The 25,450-nt window shown below is 42.6% G+C and overlaps 1 protein-coding gene across 1 annotated transcript in view; it reads right to left on the minus strand.

Moving 5' to 3' along the window:
- The window catches only part of LOC146856076 (lysosomal alpha-glucosidase-like), an 829,176-nt gene that overhangs the window by 245,957 nt on the left and 557,769 nt on the right, over positions 1–25,450 (minus strand). Inside the window, exons 14-15 of the mRNA XM_085654093.1 lie at positions 4,852–5,020; positions 382–498 (exon numbers count right to left, since the gene is read on the minus strand). Of these exons, the coding sequence (XP_085510219.1) occupies positions 382–498; positions 4,852–5,020 (286 nt within the window). The remainder of the gene's footprint in view (positions 1–381; positions 499–4,851; positions 5,021–25,450) is intronic.

Consider the following 25,450-nt stretch of genomic DNA (forward strand, 5'->3'; position numbering starts at 1 on the left):
ATTAAATAATCTTGGCATAATGAAAGGCTAAATAGCCCTGGAACGGAGGACATACATACATCTGGTTAGTCACTTAACTTGACCTGGCTAATTGTATGTCTTAGGCATGCACTAGTAACTTAGGGTCCAACTTGGAAATGGAAATGCTATACCTCCTGTAGACAAAGTTACCGTGGCCATCAAATTTCAACTGAGGAAGCAACATTTTGATTGGTCTACTACACCCTCAGGTAAATAATGCAACTCACAGTTTATTTGTAAGTAAAGGTTCAGAGCACTCCATTGACTTCAGTACTGTTTACTAAATCACCCCTTCCTCAACGTCCGGGTCTCCACTCCCACTATAGTGTATGCTCAATGATAAACAACTTTTTCACGTACCTTGTAGTCCAGCCCATTGTGGTTTCTAGAGAAAGGGTAGAATGACCCCAGTTGCATCCAACGTAGGCAAAGTTCACGGGTGGTATTATGGATGAAACCACAAATATCTGCTCCAATCTAAAACATTTGGAAATAGAGCTTGTTTACACATATTTGAAAGGATCGTTACAGGAAATAGCAATGTAGTAAAAACGAACAAATATATTTCAGATACATTTTTAGCCTCAGTAATTCCTCTTTAAGAAGCGTAGCAATGGAAGCATAGCAATGGAGCACCAAAGTGAACCAATGTCTTCTTGGCACTGCTCTCGTGCTACATACTATTATAGGCATCATAAAAGCAGTGTCTGGATTCACCATATCGGTGGTGAGTGTGGTGTGGGCGTATGAATATCACACTGTCAATCACTTTGTGTGCAACAACTGTCTGAGGCTGGCCCGAGGCTATTCATTTCCTCCTGGCACGTCACATCCAGGCCATACCATAACAAGCAACTTTGGAGGGAGTTACAACGTCCTCCCCTGCATAGGTGGACCAGTCCCTTCACTTTAGGAGTGGTGTCTACATCACAACATCCGTCCCCCCTTTTCAATGAGGCAAACAACACAAACAAATGTATGCGCATGTCAGTCCCAGTTGCAACAATTGCCAGACCCCATTGTCATAACATGAAGTCTCTCAAACTGCTTGAAGGAACAGGATTGTCTCTCAGTCTGTATTGGGACATATTGCTCCACAAGTTTGAGGGTACACCCTCTTCATAAGGTAATTGTTTGGGAGCCTTGTAGCCCAGTATGGGTGTTAGCTCTAATTGTCAGTTCTCCCAGCAGGGAGGCTACTCTAACTCTCCATGCAGGCTGATGTTCTTGCCTGCAACAGCCCCAGGGTTCTCTTGTCGGAGCTGAGGCTCTGTTGGGTAACACTTGAAAAATAAAATATGGTTTCTTCTCCTCAGGTAGTTGCCAACATAGTCTCTCTTCGGCATATAACCAACCAGAGTTCCAGTTCAAACATCAGCCTGAGCTTTCTCCCAGGGTGACAGTCCTTTACTAGCACGTCTTCCCCTACCATGATGGTCAAGGTCTTGCCCTGTGGGTGGTGGATGCAGCTTCTATTCCTTTGGTGCCTACGTTCTAGGATCAGCTGTTTGACAATGCCTGCAGGGACCTGGCTGGGCTGGTGTCGAATGATGTGTTGAGTTATCTGGCCCCAGCAGGCATGACCTGGGGCAATCCTGGTAGAGGTGTGGGGAGTTTGTTGGTAGTCTCTCAAGAACACATATATGACCTCTTCAAGTGATTGTCTCTCATGCTGGGCAATGCAGATAACCTTGCTGAGAGTCTGTATAAACCTTTCAGCCTCGTGGTTGGCTTGTGGCTATCTTGGTGTCACTTTGGTAAGACTGATGTTGAATGATGCCAAGATACCAAATACTCTGCAAACTCTTGCCTCTGGAAAGGTGGTCCATTATCTGTTTGAATCTCCTTTATTAGTCTGTGGGTCACCATGACTTTCTCCATTTTGGATAGCATCTCTTGAGCCAATGTGCCCTTGACCAGTTCAAATTTTAGATATTTTGAATAGTCATCTATAAGGACCACCGTGTGCTGCCCATCAGGGAAGCTGCCAAAGTTCATGCTGTTGCATACCTACAGTTGGGGTGGCACTCACCGGTGTTTATCGGGTCAGGTTGGGTAAGCGCACCCCACCACTTGACACTTCCCTGTCTGCACTGCTGTTAGGGACCGTCCTTGTTGCTGACTGTGAAAATGTCTCCTGATGATAGGGGGCGATGTCTTGGTCCATTCACCAGGTACCTCATGTACTTCTCAATCTCTAGGGCTCCTTCTTCCTCTTGTGGAATCACCTTATGAGGGTGCCTTGAGAGGAACTCTGCCGGATTTAGCAAACCTTGCTGGTGACCTCAAAGGAGTATTCTTTAAGCTGGAGGACCAACTTTTCAGTCCTCTGTGGTGGCTTTGAAGTTGAGCCTCAGAATAGTAGGATCAATGGCTGGTGGCCAGTTCGGATGGTGAAGGTGTGCCATCAGATATAGAGGTGAAAGTGGCAACATTGCAATTGCTTCACAGTTAGTTTGGGAGTACCTCCGCTCTGTTGGGGAGTGGACAATTGGTGTAAGCCACTGGGGCCCATACTCTGGTTCCTTGTCACTGAGATAGCACAGCTCCCAGTCCTGCGGGGCATGTGCCAACTGCTAGTTCAGTTTCCTTTCTTGGATAAGATTAGACCAGGGTGGTCTTTGTAAAAACTGCTGCCTTGGTGTTCCGGAAGGCTTCTTTATGCAGCATCCCTCACTCCCATGACATGTTGGCTTTTGTCAGTTCTCTCAGTGGCTGGGTGAGGCCTGTGACGTGAATCACCCGCAGTAATTTACCATGTCCACTCTCAGGCTGATGGCGGTATTTCTCCTGAGCTGCAGGTTTGGCACAGATGTGGCTTGACCTGTAGCTAATGTGGTGCGGGCATATGAATATCACACGGACACTCATTTTGTGTGCAACAACTACCTGAGGCGGGGTATGAGGCTATTTATTTCCCTCGGCACGTCCAGGCCATACTACAACAAGCAACTCCGGAGAGGAGTAACAAAGTGCCTTCCTGCGTAGGTGGACCACTCCCTTCAATCGGCATTGGTGTCACTACATTGAGTAGTCCTTTTTGGGCTCGAGGCTGACAATCTCAGGCATTCGACGTGGGGGCAAAAGGATTTCAGAAAATTGGCAATTATTATATGACTTTATTCTGAGGCCACGCAATGATAGGCCATAAGTCTATCTGGTGTGACTATTCTTTCCATAGTGCTCAGCGCCACTGAAGGTAGTGTGTAGAAAAGAGTGTAAGTAGTATAGGTTTTGCCGTGTCTTCTGTCACTCCCTGATCTCTTGCTGTGATACATGTACACGTGTGTGAATTTTGTAGGAGACTACAGTTTATTACTACTAAGCATTGTTTCCCTAAGTCTATTATGATGGACTGTGGTCACAGAAAATAATTTAACCTTTGCACTGTAGTAATAAATGTTCAATTGTGTGTTTATTAACACTCTTCTTGTGAATAAATATGTCGATTTGGGCCACATTTATTTGCATTGGCATAAGTATACACCAAGTAAAGTAACCTTTGCCATCGGTTATAAAGATATTGCAAGTCATTGAATTCTGTCACATTAGAGGAAGGAGGCTGAACGTGATTAACAATCTTTTTTTTATATAACTTATGACAGTGGATATTTGTGTTTTTTAAACATGGAAAAAAACAATACTAATTCATCAAAGGGGGTATATCCTTGGTCGAGAGGTCTTTAAAATAAGTCATTATGGTTGCACAATATGTAGCCTAAATTTGGATTGCTGTTTTGTTATTTTATTGTCAACATATATTTTATTCAGCTTGAATTACTACAATAAAATCATCACTATGCCATCAAGTCTCTTTCCTTTCTGTTTCCCCAACCTTTGCTTAGGAGGAGCTGATGCATTGATGAGGCTGCCATGTGTGCAGGTAGAAGAAGCCTTACTTGTGGCACTTTACAATATGCACAGTGCAGTATCTGATGAGAATATTTATTGATGCAATACATGGGAGTACTTGTTCAACTTTTAGAATACTTCAATAGTACACCATTTGTTAAAAAATGCACCATTTGGTACTCTATTTTTAAAAAGTTTCTCAGAGGAAGAACCTCAAACCTCTCTTATGTTAGTTGGCCTAGTTCGCGTCACTCGCGAAGTCAAATGTGTTACCAATTTTTAAACCTCACCACTTTCAATTGTCCTAAGCCGCCACTGGATTTGCTGTAGAATCTTCCCGTGTGCTCGCTTTAATAATGGGCCTCCTGAATTGTTGTTACTTTTATGGAATAAGATAGAAAACTGACTTTTTGAACATATTTACTGGGCCACACCAGAGTATATATTTGATCAGCTGACATTCCTTAAGTGTGTCTTTTGACAAGGCAAGTAAAAATAAATGTACACACCTTATTAGATTTGCTGTAAGTCTAAATTGAAAAGTGGTAATGTGGGGCTGTGACAAAAATAAGTAGGCTTCAGATAAAGGGGCATGCTGTACATCAATGTGCTAAAACCTATAGGGAAACTACTGTAGAAAGACACTGTGGCCTACACAAAAGAGGAGGAAGCATAAGCCAAGCTTTCGGTGCTGAGAGTATAACTCTATTCCCACCGGAGACCTGGTGTAATGTAGGTAAATGTATAAGAAATCAGTGTTCTAGAATCAGTACAAGAAATTCAATTGCAGGAATTAAATCCCCAGCTGCAGGAGCTTTACTGCAGTTTGGGCACCCCTCGAAGTCATTTTCGTTCCATTCTACATTCAGCCATTGGTTACTAAGTCTAAATATACATATTTAAAAGTCTTAGCTTGTCGTCCAACATTTACTGGTATCATGGCACAGTATCTCACCAGTATGGTCCCCGCAGACTTACATATGGGATTCCGAAGAGGTTGAATTCCAGCATGCCGATGATGGACATGCGCAGATCTTTCCAAAGGGAAAAGTTGTCACCGAGCCAGTGACCGCTCCATTTTCCACTCCCGACATAAGTGGATCGGGATAGAACGAAGGCTCGCTTTCCTGTGGCATTCTGGGAAGCACTGCAATAAAAAAGTGCACACGCTGTGAGAATCAGGGATTGGTCAGCTAATCAAATGCAAACCTTAAACAGTTGAGATCTAGTGCAGATCACCAAGATGCCACTTTGATGGATGGACCAGGTAACTTTGTGAGAACAGAGTCGTGTTTAAGAACCGTTGCCCTAACATTCAACTTACCAAAAGAGCTAAGGATCATGAGGCACCAGGGCTTAGCCCTGCCTCGCCTGCTGTCCAGATTAATAATTATGTTAAACTGATTGATGAGAGCACAAGGCCCTCATTACAAGTTTGGTAGGTTTTGGTGGGGTGAAATTCCAGATTCAAGCCAGTATTTCTGCACCAAAAACACGATTGCATTAGTTCTCCCCTAAATGGGGGATAACTGCAAAGACATGTAGATACTGAGGCTTTTAATGTGCCTTTTTTGCAGGGAGAAAACCACTGAAATTTTCTACCTCGTCTGAGCAGGCAGAAAATGTCGGTGGGAGTGCCTGTGGGCCGGTCAGTGGAGGTCTGTACCAGTCTGGTCCCGCGAGCTGCTGCAGTCGTAGGGAGGAGGTTGGACAACATCTTTGCCTGCAGCCTCTGCACCTACAGAATTACAGAGAAGTCTGGTGTCGCCGGACCCATAATTATCAGGTCCACAGCTTGCAATCCAAAGTGGGCAATCAGTCCAAGCCCAGAGAAAGTTAGAATTCTCGGTAAATACAGCTAAACTGTGGAATTCCCTACCCTTGAATCTACGGGCTGAATCCTGCCATCTGCGGTTTCGGAAACTCTTGAAAACCCACCTCTTTCCTTAATCATTTCTAACTATTTCTCTGGTACCCACACTAGTCTCTCTGTTCTGGTTTAGCGCTGGGATGCTTCCGGGTAACTACGCGCTCTATAAATCCCCCATCATCATCATCATCAATTGCAGTTGGCAGAATTTCATCCAAAATGTTTGTTCTGGCCAAAATTCTGCCATACCTATTGAGGGCGTATGAACATTACCATGGGAAGCATATGATAACATGAAATTTAAAACCATCTATTTTAAGAACTTAGGTGCTGGCCTAGCAGTGGCGGCTCCTCCGCTAAGGAAGAGGAGCATCGCCCCATAGCTTCACAGCAGTGAAATAAAGGAAACATACAATGATAATAACTCATGTTATCATCATTTTGTTTCCTTCTGCTGCAGCAGCTTTCGGGGTGGAGATGGGCTGCTCCGACTACAGAGGAGCAGGGGAGGAGTGGTTTGCCCACTCTTAAGTGCACATGACTGTTTGGACTTCCCTCCATTTCCTGGCTGACCGCCGATCTACGGCTCAAACCTGTCCAATCACAACACTGCATTGCAGAGTTGTGATCGGCTATCAGGAGGCTGGGAGGGTGTTTCCTGCTGCTTCCTGCATCCTGCTGCGGACCGGAGACAGGAAGAAGAGGACGGAGGAGCGGCGACGGTCAGCCGGCCGTCACAGGTAAGTGGGTTTTTTTCTTTACTTTTTTCGTCCCACTGCCCATGTCCAGGAGCAGCCACTACTGTGGCCTAGTAATTGGTAGATGGCCCGCCAGTCAACCCAGTTTATGGAGAAATTCTCCTCCACCTGCCAGCAGAGGACTGCATGCCATAATAAAAGGTTGCTGCTTGCCTATTAAGGATTTTTATGCCAGTAGTGCATGCGCAGGTGCATCTGATGCACTTCCAGAACAGCTGAATGCTAAGAAAGGGGCCAGGTTTTTCCCTGCATCTGCACTTATTTTTTGTTTTTGTCTTTGTGAATATCATTGATTCTGATCGATAGAGAGTTTTTTCATTGCGTCTGGGGCCATTATGTTTTTTCTCCACTCCGGTCTTCCCTGCCTTGTAGGGTGCACATGGGAGTGAAAATGTGCATCCAGAACATCTTTATACAGAGGGCCAACCGCTAAATGCATTAATATGGCAATGCTCTGATTGACTGGTAACATTTTGGCAATTTAATACGGTTACAGAGAGGAGGACTGCATTAAGGGAAGCTACATTTATTGAAGGTCATGCAACAGTAGTAACTCTTATGCCATGACATGAGATATATCATGTGAGTGGTTCAAAGCCATGCTGCAGTTCAAATGTGATATGCGACTTTTATACTATTTATGCACACTTTTACACCTATTACTGTGGCCTTAAATAAATGGGCCAAAATAATTTGGGGAACTGCGTAAAACGATGCACTTTCCTACAGATAGTAAAGCTAATTATTTTATGATTAAGTGCCTTCTTTAAAGCCCGCCAGGTCTGCCAGTTTTCCAGGCCTTGTCTCTGCTCCCTGTTGGAGGACTATCCAATATTATGGAGATCCACACCATGTCAGCGGTGAGCTCATTGCTGATAATGCTTCAGCTGATATGGTAGCTCCATTAGAATTCAGTCAGCAGTCCCACAACCTTAATATGAGGTGAAGGAATTGTGGGGAACCATGGCTTTGGTGAGCGCAGACAGAAGAAGTACTGGTGTGTAGGTGGGCTCCCAATCCTGTAAATGATCCCTAAAAATATTTGGCCTATAGGACACATTGGCCTTAATTATTAATTGTGAAGAAGTACCATGTTTGGGCACAAACAATGTCTTCCAGATGCCAGATTTCTGAGATGCTCAGTAATTTGTAGCGCTCCCAATATTTTTCTACCTGAAGATTTCACTTGATAATACCTAGTGACATTTACATGGTGAAAAGAGGTTGCAAAGTAGGAAAATGTGCAGAAATCAGGTGTTGAACTTTGATTCTACCCATTATCCTTCATTCCAGTTCAGTGATATTGTCCTAGAACAAATCCACAATGTACTGTATTAGTATTTCACCAAGCGCACAAATAACACTCAGTATTTATTCATTACTTAGAAGACTGGCTCTAATTATTGCACAGTAAAACCAAGACGCAGTTGATATCTTCATTCCAAAGGAATGTTTTACACCGGTGCATTTTCTCAACATTCCACTGACCACAACTCAAGCAGAGTTACACATACAACATCCTTCCTTATAATGCTGTGGTTTTTAGACAAAATATCAAGTTTTAAATATTGTGGGACATAAATATGGTTTTATTGGTACATAGTATTGCTTTAAAAAATATTGTTGTTTTTAATATCATGTGTTTAATATAATTTAAAAAAATTGTTGTTTAATTATTTAATATGTTTTAGTTAATATATTAATTTAAAAGTGTTAACATTCTAAGTATTACTGTCATTCATTTTCTTTAATTGAATTATGGTTTAATAGTGTTGTAGCATGTTGTTGGGCTTGTAGGGGAAGAGGGTGGAAAATTAATTGAATTATAAATAATTTTAATGTAATGTAACTTTGTGTTGTACTGTAAATTATTTATAGACTCCATTATTAATTATGTTATTTGTTTTATCATACTTTTTATTTTATCATATTTTAAAATGTAATTTGTTAATTTGAACGTCACTTTTAATTTTATTTGTATTATTAGTAAGTTATATTTTAGTAGAAGGTTACTGGGTTTGTTGGGGAATAGTATGGGAAGTTAAATAAAATAAAATGTTTTTAAATTTGATAAGCGCTTATTTTTTAAAAGAATATTTAACTGAATATTACTTATGTAAGTTACTTAATATTTAAATGTTTATCTTTCGTTGTGAATTTTTTTAATGTATAATTTATATATGCTTACCATGCTCCCATTTTTTAATAGGAGAATTGGTAAAAGACTATAATATTTGGAGTTTTAATTGTTTTGTATATGTAATCGATGAATGCATAATTGATTATGTATAATTTTACTGTTGTGCTTTTATTAAGTATTGAATTATTTTTAGTAGATGGCTAGGACTTGCATTCTTACACGTAATCCTTTTGAATTCCAACACTGTTGTGTCGACTGGAGTGGGAATACTAAATCTAACCCGCCCCCCACCAAAATACAGCACTTTCCCCACTATTGCTTAGACTTGAGTAGATATAGTAAATATAACCCCTCCTTAGTCCATCGCTTTCCCTACTGTCGCTTAGACAGGAGTGGGATTAGTACATCTAACCACTCCAAAGTCCAACGTTTTTCCTACTACTGCTTAGAAGGGAGTGGGAATAGTACATCTAACTCCTCCCAAATCCAACATTTTTCCTACTGTTGCATAGAGTCTTTTTTTTAATTATTGTTGTTTTTTTATATATATTTTGTGTTTATAATGGTTACATTATTTTTAGAGAAATATTAATTTATATTTTTAGTATTTAATAAACTAGTTTAGTTAATTGTTTCTATATCGTTTTTTACTTCATTTTTATGTTTCTGACATTATTTTTGAAACTTTGTAAAAGTATTAAAGTATTATAAATATATGTTAAACTATTTTTATTTCTAAATACCTAAATAAAACTAATTTTAATATGTTTATTCAAATTTCTTTTAATTATGTCAAATCTTTTTGAATGTTCTGTATATGTTTGCTAACATTTTTATTTATTTTGATGTTAATATTTAAAACTATAATATTTTAAAAATTGGTATTCATTGTTGAGAAATGTTTTAATATTATGGGGCCCATTCCAATCCTTTAAAAAGGCTTTACGAATCGTTGTACGGAGCGTTTTCTCCATACGACTCGTACCCGGTAAACTTTCCGTACAACCTAGGAAGTATGATTCGTACAGAAAGCCTATTTCCGTACGAATCGTACAAAAGACCGTACGGGTAAAAAAAAACGACGAATAATATCCGGAACAGCCTGTACGCAAAGTCTGTATGTATTTAAGCAGCGGTTTCCGGCCCAGCAAGTACAATTCGTCCCTACGGCACTCCGTACAGCTCTTTTCTTACAGGAGCCAAAAACAGCCATAAAAGCAGAGTCCCCAGGGGTACGAGTCGTACAGGCATACACCCCCGTGCGTTGTGTATGTACGGTGCTTACCTCCAGTGCGTATGTATGGTGCATACCCCCAGTGCGTATGTACGGTGCGTACCCCCAGTGCGTATGTATGGTGCGTACCCCCAGTGCGTACGCGTACATACGCAATGTTGTTGTAAGGTGCGTACTTTGCAGGGGGGCCGTTACGACTCGCACCCTCGGAACAACTTTTCCCGGGATACAAGTCGTACAAAGTTCGCTTCATAGCGGGTGAAGGCTTTCGCCGTGTATGGGATGTTTTCCGTACGAATCGTAAATCGGAAAGCCGGTCCGGATCGTACTAGTACGGTCGGACTGCATTTTTACGATTCGTATGGAAAAGTGTCCGGGTCCGTCTCGTACAACTTTTCCCGGTCCTAGAAGAAACTGGTGCATCTTCCCACGGCCAGGGAGGCTGTGCACATAATAGCTAAGGGGCCTTTGTTGATCTCTATATATATATATATATATACATATATATATATTCACTGAAAAAACCATAGGTTTCACACATGTTATAGTTAGCGGAAATTTTACTGATAAAAAACCAATGAAATTCCCCCGTTATAGTTAGTGCAGGCAACTATAACTCACGCGACCGCAATCCTCTGCTGATGCTAATACTGTATTTAGACACTTATTTGCCCATGTCTTCTTCCATACATTTTTAGCTATACATATATTACAAATATTTTTTTTTCATAAAGACACATATGTCATCAGCAGAAGATTGCGGTCGCGTGAGTTATAGTTGCCTGCACTAACTATAACGGGGGAATTTCATTGGTTTTTTATCAGTAAAATTTCCGCTAACTATAACATGTGTGAAACCTATGGTTTTTTCAGTGAATTTGCAAGGTTTTTTAAATGCTAATTCCTAACTATAACGTGTGTGAAACCTATGGTTTTTTCAGTGAATTTGTACGTTTTTTTAAATGCTAAGTTACTTTACGCCATTCGTGGCGTGCGCGCCCACTTAACGCAGTTCGTTCCGTGCGCGCACGGTGCGCTTCGCGCACCGCGCGCCCACTTTACGCAGTTAGTGCCGTGCACGCACGGTGGGCACGCGGTGCGCTACGCGCACCGCGTGCCCACGTTACGCTAGATGGGCCATGTACGCACGATGCGCTTCGCGCACCGTGCGCACATGGAGGACATATGATGCACTTCGTTTTGAAAGGTAATATTTTAAGTTTTCGTATATTTTATAAGCCATGCACAAATGGTGCCCTTCGGGCACCATTTGCACACGGGGTGGAGAGAGTGTGGATAATTATTTTTTTTATTATTTTTTTTCTAAATATTTTAGTTTATCTCATCTCTAATAAACATGCACAATTGGTGCCCTGCGGGCGCCATTTGAACACGGGGTGGAGAGAGTATGGATAATTTTTTTTTTTTACAATTTTTTACCGTACGCGTACGGTAAGCGTAATCGGCGAAATTACCAAAAAAATAAAAATTCAGTTTTTGGCTTTGGGGGATCTTTGGGGACTCCCTCAACATGGCTATGTGTGTGGGAGCTGTCTAAACAGCCCCTTTACATGTTTTTGGGCTTTATATTTTAAAAATCACTCTCAGTGCGAGAGAGAAAATGGCGGCCGCCGCTTCCTGGTTTCGGCCGATTCGAATGTTTACTAAGATCTAAGAGCCAATCAGAATCGCGCTCGCGCACGCCACCGTACGCGTACGGTAAGCGTACCGTAAGCGCACCGTAAGCTGGCTCAGATATATATATTGATTTAAAGGCTATTTTCTCAGAATCTACTGAACAGATTTACACCAAACCTACAAAAGGCACTTCCTTGACCTGAGGACTACCTCTCTGCCAAATTTCTAGTAATTCTGTTCAGCCGTTCGGGCTGTAGCCCTGTCTAAAGGTCCTATGGAAAAATGCATGGGAACAACGCGTTTTGGGACCCCCCTTTTATCTCAGCCCCCGCTTGACGAATCCCCCCGAGACTTTCAGGGTAGGAGCGGAGCGTAGCGCCCCACCTATTTTGAAAAATTCGTGAGGATTCGTCGACCGGCGCCAAAGTTATTCAAAATAGAATGTTGCGGATTTCCTATGGAAACGTGGTCCTAACTATAACTACCTACTGGTGACCGCCAGTAGGTAATATATACATATATATATATATATTTCTATATATATATATATTTCTATATATACATATATATTCTGCACAACTTTTGAAAAATACGCCGCACTCCTTTTGGAATTAATCAACTCGTTTTTAATGACTTCTCTTCTCTCCTCCTACGCGTTTCGAGCTGCACATAGCTCTTGATCACGGTAGTAATTACTACCGTGATCAAGAGCTGTGTGCAGCGGTCGCCAGTAGATAGTTATAGTTAGGACCTATTTTCCATAGGAAATCCGCAACATTCTATTCCCAATAAGTCTGGCGCCGATTGACGAATCTTCGCGAAATTTTCCAAACTTTTGGCCAGCTCCGCTCCGCTCCTACCCTGAAAGTTTTGAGGTGATTCGTCAAGCAGGGGCCGAGAAAAAAGTGGGGTCCCAAAACGCGTTTTCCCCATGCAATTTCCCATAGGATCTGTTGTCGCAGCTACAGCCCGAACTGCTGAACGGAATTACACCAAATTTGGCAAAGAGGTAGTCTTCAGTTCAGACTCGGGCCTTTTGCATAAATGGTGTGAATCTGTTCAGTTGTTCCTGAGAAAATTAGCGGAAAAAAGTTAGTGATATCTATGGCCGGGGAGCACCGTAAGCGCACCCTCCCTGAACTAAGCGCGCACCCTGACAATCACGCGCTGAATGCTAATTGACTGTCGAGTGTCTGTCTACATTCGAAACCAGGAACTGTTGGCAGCCATTTTCTGCCTCGGTAGAAGCGAGGCTGAAGAAGCAAGGGGAATAAGTGTGTAAAACATATAAAACATATAAAGGGGGCAGAGTGGAAAAAGTCTGACCCTCTAGATCTGCTTAGGGGGTCCCAGAAGGACCCCCTGGGGCCCACTTTTGTTTTTTTTTTAAACGGCGAAATGCGCGCAGTGTGCGCAGTGTGCGCGCATCCTATCGCGTTGGGTGCACGGATTCTCTCGCGTTGGTTGAGCGGTTCCTAACACGTTGGGTGCGCGGATCCAAAAAACATGGAAAAAAATATATAAAATAAAGTTTTGAACATATAGTTAAAAAATTATAGAAAAATATGTTTGAAAAACCCAATAAAAACAAATAATATTTTTTAATTTTGAAAAGATTTAAATGAAAAAATAGATTAAAAAAGTAGTGTTAAATTTTTTTTCTCCAAAAAACACAATTAATGAAATTGGCACACTGAAATTGAAAAATATAGAAATCCAATGAAAATCATTAAACATGATATCTTTAGAGATAAGTTATAGATAGGAATTAGCATTTAATAAACCTTTGAAATTCACTGAAAAAACCATAGTTTTCATGCCCGTTATAGTTAGGAATTGGCATTTAAAAAACCTTTGACATTCACTAAAAAAAACAAAGGTTTCAGGGGCGTTATAGTTAGGAATTGGCATTTAAAAAACCTTAGAAATTCACTGAAAAAACCATAGGTTTCAGGGGTGTTATAGTTAGCTGGACATTTCCCTCGTACAAAACCTTAGAAATTCCCCCGTTATAGTTAGTTCCGCTAACTATAACTCGCGCCCCCGCAATGCACTGCTGATGACGTCACATATTACATCACTCATGACATGGTCAGTGACATCACTGATGACATCACTGATGACATCTGAAATGACATTACTGATGACATCACTGATGACGTCATCCAGTGAGTGTGTGTTTCTGTAAATTTTAAATATGTTTAATATATATATATATGGAAAACCTTATTGAAGAATGAGTGGGTGTATAAGTGTGTGAATGGATGATTTAGTAGGTGCGTGACTGACTCTATAAGTGAGTCATTAAACGTAACTTACTGCAGACTAGTGACTAAACTGTTTGAATGTCTGTATCTGTCTGTCTGTTGATGTATAAGCGACTGCATGGTTTTGTGAATAGCTATATGAGTGTCTCTATGGTTTATTGATTGGTTGTCTGAGTATCTGTATGGGTGCCTGAGTGTTTGTGTGGGTGCAGTGTGTGTGACTCTGTGCATACATGTGTGAGTGGGTGATTCTATGGGTGCATGGTTTTAAGAGTGCATCTGTGATGGACTGTATGGTTGGGTGAGTGTATGTATGGGTGTGTTAGTGATTGAATGTATATCTCAGTGGTACATGTGTGAGTAACTACATATGTGAAAGGCAGTATATATGTGTGTAAGAGTATATAAGTGGGTATATGTGAGAGTGTGTGATTGTGAGAGTGGCTGTATGGATGAGTGTGTGCTTGTATCAGTGATTGTATAAGAGCGTAAGAATGTGGTACTATTTTTATGAGTAAGTGAACTTGTGTGTGTATACCTGCATAGGTGAGTAAATGGGAGTGTGATTAATTATTTGCATGACTGACTAGGTGTGAGAGTACCTCTATGGATGATTGGTGGTGTGTGAGTGTCTATGTAGGTGTATAAATGCATATGATAGTCCTGTACTGAGTGACTGTAAGTATGAGTGACTGTACAGGTGAGTGAGTGGATGTGTGTGTAGATCTAAGAGTCAATGAGTGGGTATGTAGTTATTGGTATTGGAGTATCTATGGTTTTCAGAATGGACGTCTGAAATTTTGATTGAGTATATCAAAGGGTGTGAGAAGATGCACTAATTTATCACATGGATGACATCATCTGTGATGTCATCAGTGATGTCATTTCTGATGTCATCACTGACCATGTCATGAGTGATGTAATATGTGACGTCATCAGCAGTGCATTGTGGGGGCGCGAGTTATAGTTAGCTGAACTAACTATAAAGGGGGAATTTCTAAGGTTTTGTACGAGGGAAATGTCCAGCTAACTATAACGCCCCTGAAACCTATGGTTTTTTCAGTGAATATATATATATATATATATATATATATATATATATATCAGCAAAGCACTCTCCTCTCTCGTATCTGACCAGCTGAGCAGAAGGGAGCACGGACCACGGATTCTTTTCCAATATCGGTTTATTCACAAGACTAAAACAAACCAGGCAGCCATATATATATATATATATTCCAATCAAAAAACGTCCACAATTGGAGAACCTCACACAGCGTGTCTTAATTCTTTATTCCGCCAGGCAGTACAGCAATGCAGACTTGTGTAGCGAAGTAGCGATATCAGCCAATTCAGTCCCAACATGTTTCTGGCGCTTCCGCCCTTGATCAGGGGATTGGCATACTGGGAGAGTCGGCGAGCAGGTTGCTTGTTAAGGTGTTCAAAGTCCCGCCCCCATGGGCGTATCGGCACATTGCCTCTTGGTATCTGTAGTGTTAATCAATCAATCCTTCTGTGGATGCCACTGCCAAATCTACACACAACATTAAAAATACCACAGTGGGTTGCTTCATCACACCCAGTTTGCCGCCGTACTGTTCTCACCCCGACGCAATGACACGTTGTTCCTTATGTGGTGTTCTAGTGTCAACGATCGACCCACACTTCAGCAGGGGGGTTCTCCGCGACCTGGACAGGCCGCCATATACTCCAATCGAAAAATGCCCACAATTGGAGAACCGCACACAGCGTGTCTTAATTCTTTATTCCGCCAGGCAGTACAGCAATGCAGACTTGTGTAGCGAAGTAGCGATATCAGCCAATTCAGTCCCAACATGTTTCTGGCGCTTCCGCCCTTGATCACGGGATTGGCATACTGGGAGAGGCAGCGAGCAGGTTGCTTGTTAAGGTGTTCAAAGTCCCGCCCCCATTGGCGTATCGGCGCATTGCCTCTTGGTATCTGTAGTGTTAATCAATCAATCCTTCCATGGATACCGCTGCCAAAGCTCCTCACAAAATTAAAAAGACCACAGTGGGTTGCTTCATCGCACCCAGGTCGCCGCCGTACTGCTTGGCGGAATAAAGAATTAAGACACGCTGTGTGAGGTTCTCCAATTGTGGGTGTTTTTTTATTGGAATATATATATATATATATATATATATATATATTCACTGAAAAAACCATAGGTTTCAGGGGCGTTATAGTTAGCTGGACTTTTCAATCGTATAAAACCATTGAAATTCCCCCGTTATAGTTAGTTCAGCTAACTATAACTCGCGCGCCCACAATGCACTGCTGATGACGTCACATATTACATCACTCATGACATGGTCAGTGACATCACTGATGACATCACTGATGACATCGCTGATGACATCATCCAGTGAATGTGTGTTTTTCTGAAAATTACATATGTTTTATATATGTATATCTCAAGGTCGATGGAAGAATAAATGGGTATATAAGTGTCTAAATGGATGATTTGTTTTTGAAAAATTGATTGTATAACTGACTGATTAAGTGTATCTTAGTGAATACATGGCTTAGTGAGTAATGTTTAAATATGTAAATATCTGTATCAGTCTCTCACTTTGTGTATAAGTGGCTGCATGGGTTGGCGAGTAGCTACATGAGTGTCTATATAGGTTATTAGTTGGTTTTTTGAGTATCAGTATGAGTATCTGAGTGTCTGTATGGTTCGGTGGGGGTATTACGTAGTGCATAGGTGCATGAATGAGTGACTCACTGTTTGTATGTGTTGAAGACAGCATGTGTGCAGGACTGTATGGGTGGATGAGTGTGTGCATGGGTGTGTTAGTGAGTGAATGACTGTCTCAATAGTGTCTTTATGAGTAACTACATATGTTTTAAACTAGTATATGTGACTATTGGTGTACATAAGTGAGTATATGTGAGAGTGAGAGATTGAAAGAGTTCCTGTATGAATATGTATGTGTTTCTATAAGTGATTGTTTAAAAGACTAAGTATGTGTAAGTTTCTGTAGAAGTAAGTGTGGTGGTGTGTGTATAACTGTATATGCAAGTAAATGGATGTTTGATTCTTTATTAGCATGAGCGACTATGTGTGTGAGTAACTCTATGGGTGAGTGGCGTTGTGTAACAGGATGTATAGGTGTATGAGTACATATGATGAGTGAGTACATGTATGAGTGACTGTATAGGACGGTTGGTGAATGAGTGGATGTGTATGTGGATCTTAGAATTACTGAATAGGTTGTTGTAACTGGTATTGGTATGTCCATTGTTTTGAAAATTTTAGTTTCTATTTTTGAATGTGTGTATCAAAGGTTATATTAGGGGGAGAGGAGGTCTGCCACTCTATCACAAGGATGATGTCATCAGTGATGTCATTTGAGATGTCATCAGTGATGTCATGAGTGATGTCACTGACCATGTCATGAGTGATGTAATATGTGACGTCATCAGCAGTGCATTGCGGGGGCGCGAGTTATAGTTAGCTGAACTAACTATAACGGGGGAATTTCAATGGTTTTGTACGAGCGAAAAGTCCAGCTAACTATAACGCCCCTGAAACCTATGGTTTTTTAAGTGAATTTCAAAGGTTTTTTAAATGCTAATTTCTAACTATGCCTACAGAGATAGGACATGTGAAGAAAGAAGAAAAAACGCACAGAAAGAAAAAAAAGAAATGCAGAAAGAAGCAACAGAAGTCCTCAAAGCCGAAGAATAGTGCAGGAAGAAGGATAACGTCCTGAAAGAACAAACAGAAGAGCAGAAAGAAGCCTTGTTGCAAAATCATCCTGTACCCTCAACTTTTTCAGACGGATACTGGTGGTAACTGAGTCTGACTAACCAGTCCTAGAGCCAGTGTTATGTTAAAAGACACTCAGAATACAGTGAAAACATCTACATACACTAGGGAACACTATGCGTTGGGGTCCCCCTGTGATTAGCATAACCTCCTCTGTAAGCCCCTAGTATATAATAGGGCTGGGGACCTCTTAAAACGCACCACAGGGCGTGTTTGCACACATCACCTCAGGCCCCGTCCCCTCCCTTCCCCACTGTGCAAACACGCCCTGTGGCCGTTTGAAGTTGGGAGATTAAGTCCCCTTGAATTCTGAGGGTCCCTAGGGTCCAACTAGACCACTAGGTACCTCCAGTAAGCGCCACAGACCTGCGTTGCAGAGAGATGTAAAAAGGGGCACGGCCTAGACCACCTCTCTGCAACGCAGCGCAGTGGCACTTACTGGAAGCACCTGGTGGGCTGGTTGGCCCCCAGGGTCCCTCAGGATTGAAGGGGAATTATTTCCACAACTTAAAACGCACCACAGGGCTTGTTTGCACACGTTAACTCAGGCCCCGCCCGCTCCCTTCACCACTGTGTAAACACGCCCTGTGGCCGTTTTTTGTTGGGAGATTAGGTTCATTTGAATCCTGAGGGTCCCTAGGGTCCAACTAGACCACTAGGTACCTCCAGTAAGCGCCACAGAGCTGCGTTGCAGAGAGGTGTAAAAAGTGGCACGGCCTGGACCACCTCTCTGCAACGCAGCTTAGTGGCGCTTACTGGAAGCACCTGGTGGACTAGTTAGCCCCCAGGGGCCCTCAGGATTGAAGGGGAATTATTTCCCCAACTTAAAACGCGCCCTAGGGCGTGTTTGCACACTTCACCTCAGGCCCCGTCCCCTCCCTTCCCCACTGTGTAAATACGCCCTGTGGCCATTTTTTAAGTTGGGAGATTAAGTCCCCTTGAATCCTGAGGGTCCCTAGGGGCAAAATCGCCCACTAGGTACGTCCAGTAACCGCCATTGCAGAGAGGTGTAAAAAGGGGCACGGCCTGCACCACCTCTCTGCAACGCAGAGCAGTGGCGCTTACTGGAAGCACCTGGTGGGCTAGTTGACCCAAGGGTCCCTCAGGATTGAAAGGGAATTATTTCCCCAACTTAAAACGCGCCACAGGGCGTGTTTGCACATGTCACCTCAGGCCCCGTCCCCTCCCTTCACCACTGTGTAAACGCGCCCTGTGGCCGTTCTAAATTGAGAGATTAAGTCCCCTTGAATCCTAAGGATCCCTAGGGTCAAACTAGCCCATTAGGTACCTCCAGTAAGCGCCACAGAGCTGCGTTGCATAGAGGTGTAAAAAGGGGCGTGGCCTCAGAACACCTGTCTGCAACGCAGCTCCCTGGCGCATACTGGAGATACCTGTTGGGCTAGTTGGCCCTCAGGGACCCTCAGTATTGAAGGGGAATTAATTCCCCAACTTACAACTGGCCAGGGGGCGCGTTTGCAGAGTGCTGCAAGGAGGGGGCGTGGCCTCCGGCGCGATGCCGGTCTTTTATTTATTTTATTCTTTTAAGAAGGAGGGCTGTGTGGCCCCCCTTCTTTTTCTAATTCATTGGCCCTGGGGACAACATCCCCCAGGGCCTGCACCCTAAAATTCGACCAAACTATGCAAGAAACCCCCCTCACGGTTAATAAAACACACATCCACCCCCGGATGTGTAATACTTTTTATTTTACTCTCTGGAAAGGAGACAAACCTCACTTGAGAGTCACAGCGTGCTCCTGGCTGAGCCCAATGCTGTGTTACACCCACCAGTGCCCACCGAGTGCCACACACCTCTGTGTTATATTCCACCAGCTAGTGCGTATGCTATGACACTCTCTAGCCCATGTGCACTGTAACACCACCCCGTGAATATGTCATGCCACACTTGCCTTCGCACGGGTTATATTGCCCCATCTAACGTGCCTTCCTCGATGCCTATGTTATAACGGACAGCGCTATGCCATACATATTACAATCTGGGATCCATATCTTTGTCACTGTGCATATGCAATGTTACACTCCCCAGCAAATATTTTATATTACAACTTTAGAGACTAGTTAGGTTACACAACACTGCCCTGTGCATATTACACTCCAAGGTGCATAACGCATAGCACGCGCTAGTGCCTGTGCTATCTCGCGCTCTCCAATTAATCTGTCATTGTGCACAATGTATTGCATATTATATTTCACGCCCCGGTTCATCTTATATCACACTTTTTGGTGCATAGTTTATACCATATACTATATCTTGTTTTCATTTTCAATCGTGCTCTCAGGACTATGTTCTATATAACACTGCGTCCATCTACCCTTTTCACGGGCATTACATTACCAGTCCACTCCTCCTGCCCTCCATTGCCCAATTCTATGGCCCATCATTGACCTTCTGCTTAGCCTCTGTGCTTAGCTTGCTGCCCCTATTCTCCTTCCCCCTGCCCTACGATGTCTTTGTGCATGCCCCTGCTCCATCCTTTTTGCCCACCATGTTCCATGGACCTGCCACTCCTATCTACTCTGAGTGTAATGTTGAGCTGCCACTCCCCTCCCACCTGCCTAGCATTGTCAGATGACTGCAACCTGTCCTTGCCACCTCCATCCTGCCTGTCCACATGCCATGGCCCTATACCCTTCCTCCTGTCCTCCATGGTCCATTTTACTGCCACACCCTTCTGCCCTCCCTGGTCTGTTGTGCTGCAACTGCTCCTCCTGCCTGCCCGCGCTGTCTGTTGTGAGGCCCCTTCCCCTGGACTCTCTTGTCTGTGCCCAGGTCCTGACCCTCCCTTCTATCCTCCATGGTCCTTTGCGCATGCCCCTGCACCCTCCTTCTTGCTCATCATAGCCATTGTGCTGCCACTAACCCTCCCGCTTGCCATGCATGGCCTTCTGTGCTGCCATGGCCCCTCCCACCTTCCCTGTGTGGTCAGTTAGCTGCCCCTGACCCCCTCTCACCTTCCCTCCATGGTCTGTGTGTATGCCATCATAGTCTCATTGTTGCTCTCCATGGTGTGTCTTGTTTCTAGTGCCCATCCTGCCTGACCTCCATGGTCATCTTGCTGCTCCTGCCCTGCCCCCTTGCCCCCAGCCCTCTGTCTCCATGTGCAGACCCCTATTCCCTCCCTCCTGGCTTGTCTGTTCCATTGTAATGCCCCTGATCTGTCCCTCCTGCCCTTTATGGTCTGTTATGCTGCAGCTTTCTCTCCTGTCTGTCCATCATGGTCAGCTAGCTACCTTTGCCTCTTTCCCCTCTGTTCTCTGTTGTCCATGTGCATGGTCCTGTCCCCTCCCTATTGCTTTCTATGGATTGTTGTGTTTCACTCCCATCCCGCATGTCCTGTGTGGTGTATTGTGCTGCTGCAAACCCTGATGCCTGCCCTGTAGGGTCAGTTTGGTGCACCACTCCATGTCCCTCCTGCCCTCTGTTATCCGAGTCCATGTCCCTACCCCAATTCCTCCTGCCTACCAAGATCCAATGTACCATACTTGCGAACATTTTGAACTTGGTAAGAGGGAGATTTTGAAAAAAAAACTGGGGTATTGATTTTCCCCTTTGAGTTACATTGAAAAAGAGGAGATTGTAGACAGGAGACAGATCAAATAAAGCCCATTTGAGCTTAAAAACATTGGACGTTTCCTGGCTGAAACGGGTCTGTTGGCAAGTATGGTTGTACTACCACTGCCTTTTCCTTCTGCCCACAATGGTCTATTATATTGCCACAGCCTCTCTTGCCAGTCCTGTATTGTTGGTTTGTTGCCCCTGCCCCCCTTTCCACTGCCCTCCATAGTCTGTTGTGCTGCCACTGCCCTTCCTGCCGGCCCAGTGTGGTCAAATTGTTGCCTCTGCACTCTCCTACCTGCCTTCAATTTTCAGAGTCCGTGCCCTTGCCCTCGGCCTCTCAACAGTATCCCAATGAACAACTAGATTGTTAACATTCTATATTTATTACAAAAGTGTGGAACGCCTGACGTCATCTTGATGTAATCAAAACTGTAATACCTAGAGCATTTCCTTTAGAAATTACATATATGAGAGGGTCTTATTTGCATCAAAATGATGGTTAGTGCTCTAAAAAACTAAAATGAGGACATATTTTCTGAGTTTTCAAATAGCGACAAAGAACTTTTAAATTATTTGTAATCTTTATTTTTTTTATCCAGTTGACCACTTGATTAAATGTTGCACCTAGGGGAGAGGATGTGGTGTTACTTCCAGAGTTGCAGACTTTGCAACTGGGGAACCAGGTTGGAGTTTCTGCTTCAGCTCAACATTCTGTGATTCTGGTCAAATCACTTAATCTCCCCATGTCTACAACCAAAATGAATTTGATCTTGTGTGATGTAACCAATGCTCATGTAAAGCACTCCAATACCTGACAAGTCTGCACTATATAAAACTGCAAATACACAAAAAATGTGTTTTGCACACTTCTGTCATTGGGCTACATGTGGGCTACATCTGGGTGATATTTGTGCTGCATTTGGGCTCTTTTGTCTCTGATGGCCATCTTGGGAGATTTATTTGTTATGAAGTTTCCTAATTTCCTCATTTACTGCAGTCTCCTCAGTAGGAAATGCTTTCAGTTTTTTACTTTGATTCCATCAAGAAGGAATTCAGATATGTCACACATTTGCCATAAATTCTAAATGTTAGCACTCTAGTTGCTCATTAAATCAATGTAGTAAAGCTACTGCTCACCACGGAAGTCTGCTGCTGGTATTAAAAGTGCATGTTTCAGTCTGCATATCAGAATTTTTTAATGAAATAGAAGAGGATTTGAGAAGTCACTCAAAATGTGCCCTATTTTTCTTTCTATAGCACTAATCATAATTTCTATGGCAAAATGAACCCCCTCATTGTGTTCCTTTTTAAATTAAATATTTTAAGTGTTACCAGTTTATTCCAATCAAGGAGGCTTCAGGTGTGCCATACTTTTGTCATAAGCAAGACAGTAAGCGCTCTAGTTGTTCTTAAGAACACTCTGGGACATTCTGTCATTGGCTATACTTGGGCTACATCTGGGTGATATTTGGGCTACATTTGGGCTCTTTTGTCTCTGGTGGCCATCTTGGGAGATTTATTTGTTATGAAGTTTCCTAATTTCCTCATTTACTGCAGTCTCCTCAGTAGGAAATACTTTCAGTTTTTTATTTTGGTTCCATCAAGAAGGCATTCAGATGTGTCACACATTTGCCATAAATTCGGAATGTTAGCACTCTAGTTGCTCATTAGATCACTGTAGTAAAGCTACTGCTCACCAGGGAAGTCTGCTGCTGGTACTCAAAGTGCATGTTTCAGTCTGCATGTCAGAATTTTTTTATGAAATAGAAGAGGCTTTGAGAAGTCAAAATGTGCCCTAATTTTTCTTTCCATAGCACTAATCATAATTTCTATGGCACAATGAACCCCCTCATTGTGTCCCTTTGCAAATTAAATGTTTTAAGTGTTACCACTTTATTCCAATCAAGATGGCTTCAGGTGTGCCATACTTTTGTCATAAGTAAGACTGTTAGCGCTCTAGTTGTTCTTTAGAGCACTCTGGGAAGCTACAGTAGAACACAAAGGAATCAACTGACAGTCTCTGCCCTTGTTGGATGTACTTACCTGTAACTGTAGTTCTCCGGTATTGGTATCTTTCATAGAGAGTCCCACAGTACCATAGTAAGCAGTAATTAATATTTCCATAGGGTATAATGGAATTGAAACTCTCACTTTAATAACTTATTCATATAATTTAAGAAGAACCAAACTCCAGCCAATCAGGAGACAGCACTCTCTGGAATACCCCCCACAGAGGCTAATTTCCTCAGATTGTCAAGCAATTGTGGAAAATAAATCTCATAACAACAATGGGAGCCTCTAAGGAGAGGAGGGTGAGTCGCATGTGAATTTATGAAATACACCAATACTGGAGAACTACAGTTACAGGTAAGTAACTTAATTTTTCTCCACTATTGGATCTTTAAAGATGCTTGAATAAGAATAGCAAGCAGTTACAGTATTTGTACAATCCTTATGCCATTGCTAATAGCACAAATAGTGGATGGCGGATATAGACACACATGTGGAAAAACCTATATATATACGCCAATAAATATACTATAATCAAATGTGTAATTAAAAAAAGGCTCACCTTATTGAAACAAATGGCATAGTACCGCCTGTCCAACAACTGCATCACTGCGCTGTGCTGATTCCAGACAATAGTGCTGCGTGAAAGTATGTGCATTCTTCCAAGTCGCAGCACACCATATCTTCTTGAGAGGCACTCCAGCAAATAATGCAGTCAAGGAAGAGTCAGCTCTAGTGGAATGCACCTTTACTTTGGTTGTCAATGGTGTGCCAGCCTTTGAATGACAGAACTGGATGGTGGATAACAGCCATTGGGAGATGGTTGCCTTTGTGACTGGGGCACCTTTACGAGTATTTCCATATGTTATCAACAGTTGGTCAGCGCTCCTGATAGTTTTGGTGTGATGTAAGTAGAACTTCAGACATCTTTTGACGTCTAATGTATGCAGGGATCTTTCCGCTGCTGACTGTGGATTTGGAAAGAAAGTTCTCAGTATTACAGGCTCATTAAGATGAAAGTCTGAAGGGAACTAGGGGATACATTTTGGATGGTTCTGAGAATAATAGAGTTGTCTGTAAAATGTAGTAAAGGCACCTTAACTGTAAATGCCTGTATTTTGCTCACTCTTCTGGCTAATGTTAACGCTAGCAGTAATGCAACTATCCATGACAGGAACTTGAGGTCTGCCTTGTGTATTGGCTCAAACGCTTTTCATTTACTGCGTTAGCACTGCATTCAGCTTCAACGCAGGAGGAGGAGCCATTATTGGAGGAAAAATTCTGAATATCCTTTTGATGAATTGCTTAATGATCCTATTCAACAACAAAGACGGAGAAGACAAAGAGCATCTATATCTTGAAATTGCAGCTAGTTGTACTTTAATTGATGCATAGGCTAAATCTGATTTTGCTAGTAATAAGAAATAAGGTAGCATTGGTTCTTGTGATGCTTGAAGAGGATGCACACTCCACTTCTGGCACCATAGACAGAAATATTTCCATTTCACTCTCTGTTTTTGTAGTGGTGTCCACTCTGGCCTTTGCAAGAAGTTTCTGCAATCTTGAGGTATATTTAGATCTGCGAAATCATGGAATTCAGGATCTATGGGATAAGTGGAGAGAAGTCGGGTCTCGATGAAAGACCCGGCCTTGGTTCATCGTTAACAGAGTCTTGGATGGTTTCAGGTATTTGTGGTTGGTTTCTGACATAAGGAGTAGCTCCATGAACCAGAGCTGTTGGGCCATTTGGAAGCTATCAGGATCATACAACAATGTTCTGTCTTCATCTGGCTGACAGACTTTGGTATAAGATGTGTCGGGGGAAAAGGGTATGTATAGATCCCTGACCATCTGATCGAAAACGTATTCCCCAATGACCCTGGCTGTGGATGCCAACTTGCTAAAACCAGCATTTCCAGTTCTCTGCTGTTGTCAAGAGATCTAGGACTGTCTTGCCCCAAAGAGAGAAGATCTTGTTCCAGAGCCGTCAGATCGAGGTCCCATTTGTGGCAGCTGTTCCCTATACTGCTGAGGGTGTATGCTAAGATGTTGCTTATACAGGGAACATATTCCGCAGGAAGTGTTAACCCATGTGTCATGATTAAGGCTCCCAGTTTTTCGATTTTACTGATTTTTACAGATAAAACAGAAAACAATGTGTTTCCTGTCTGTATTTATTTTTTAAAGCGGTAAAAAACTGAAAAATATGCTTTTAGTGAGTTACTTTCCATGCTGTCTTTTGTGAATTCCAAGACAACAGATGAGCAGATACATAGCATGAGGAGTTAAAAA

This window comes from Triturus cristatus, chromosome 4_1, assembly GCF_964204655.1.
Source record: "Triturus cristatus chromosome 4_1, aTriCri1.1, whole genome shotgun sequence".
In the NCBI taxonomy this organism is placed as follows: Eukaryota; Metazoa; Chordata; class Amphibia; order Caudata; family Salamandridae; genus Triturus; species Triturus cristatus.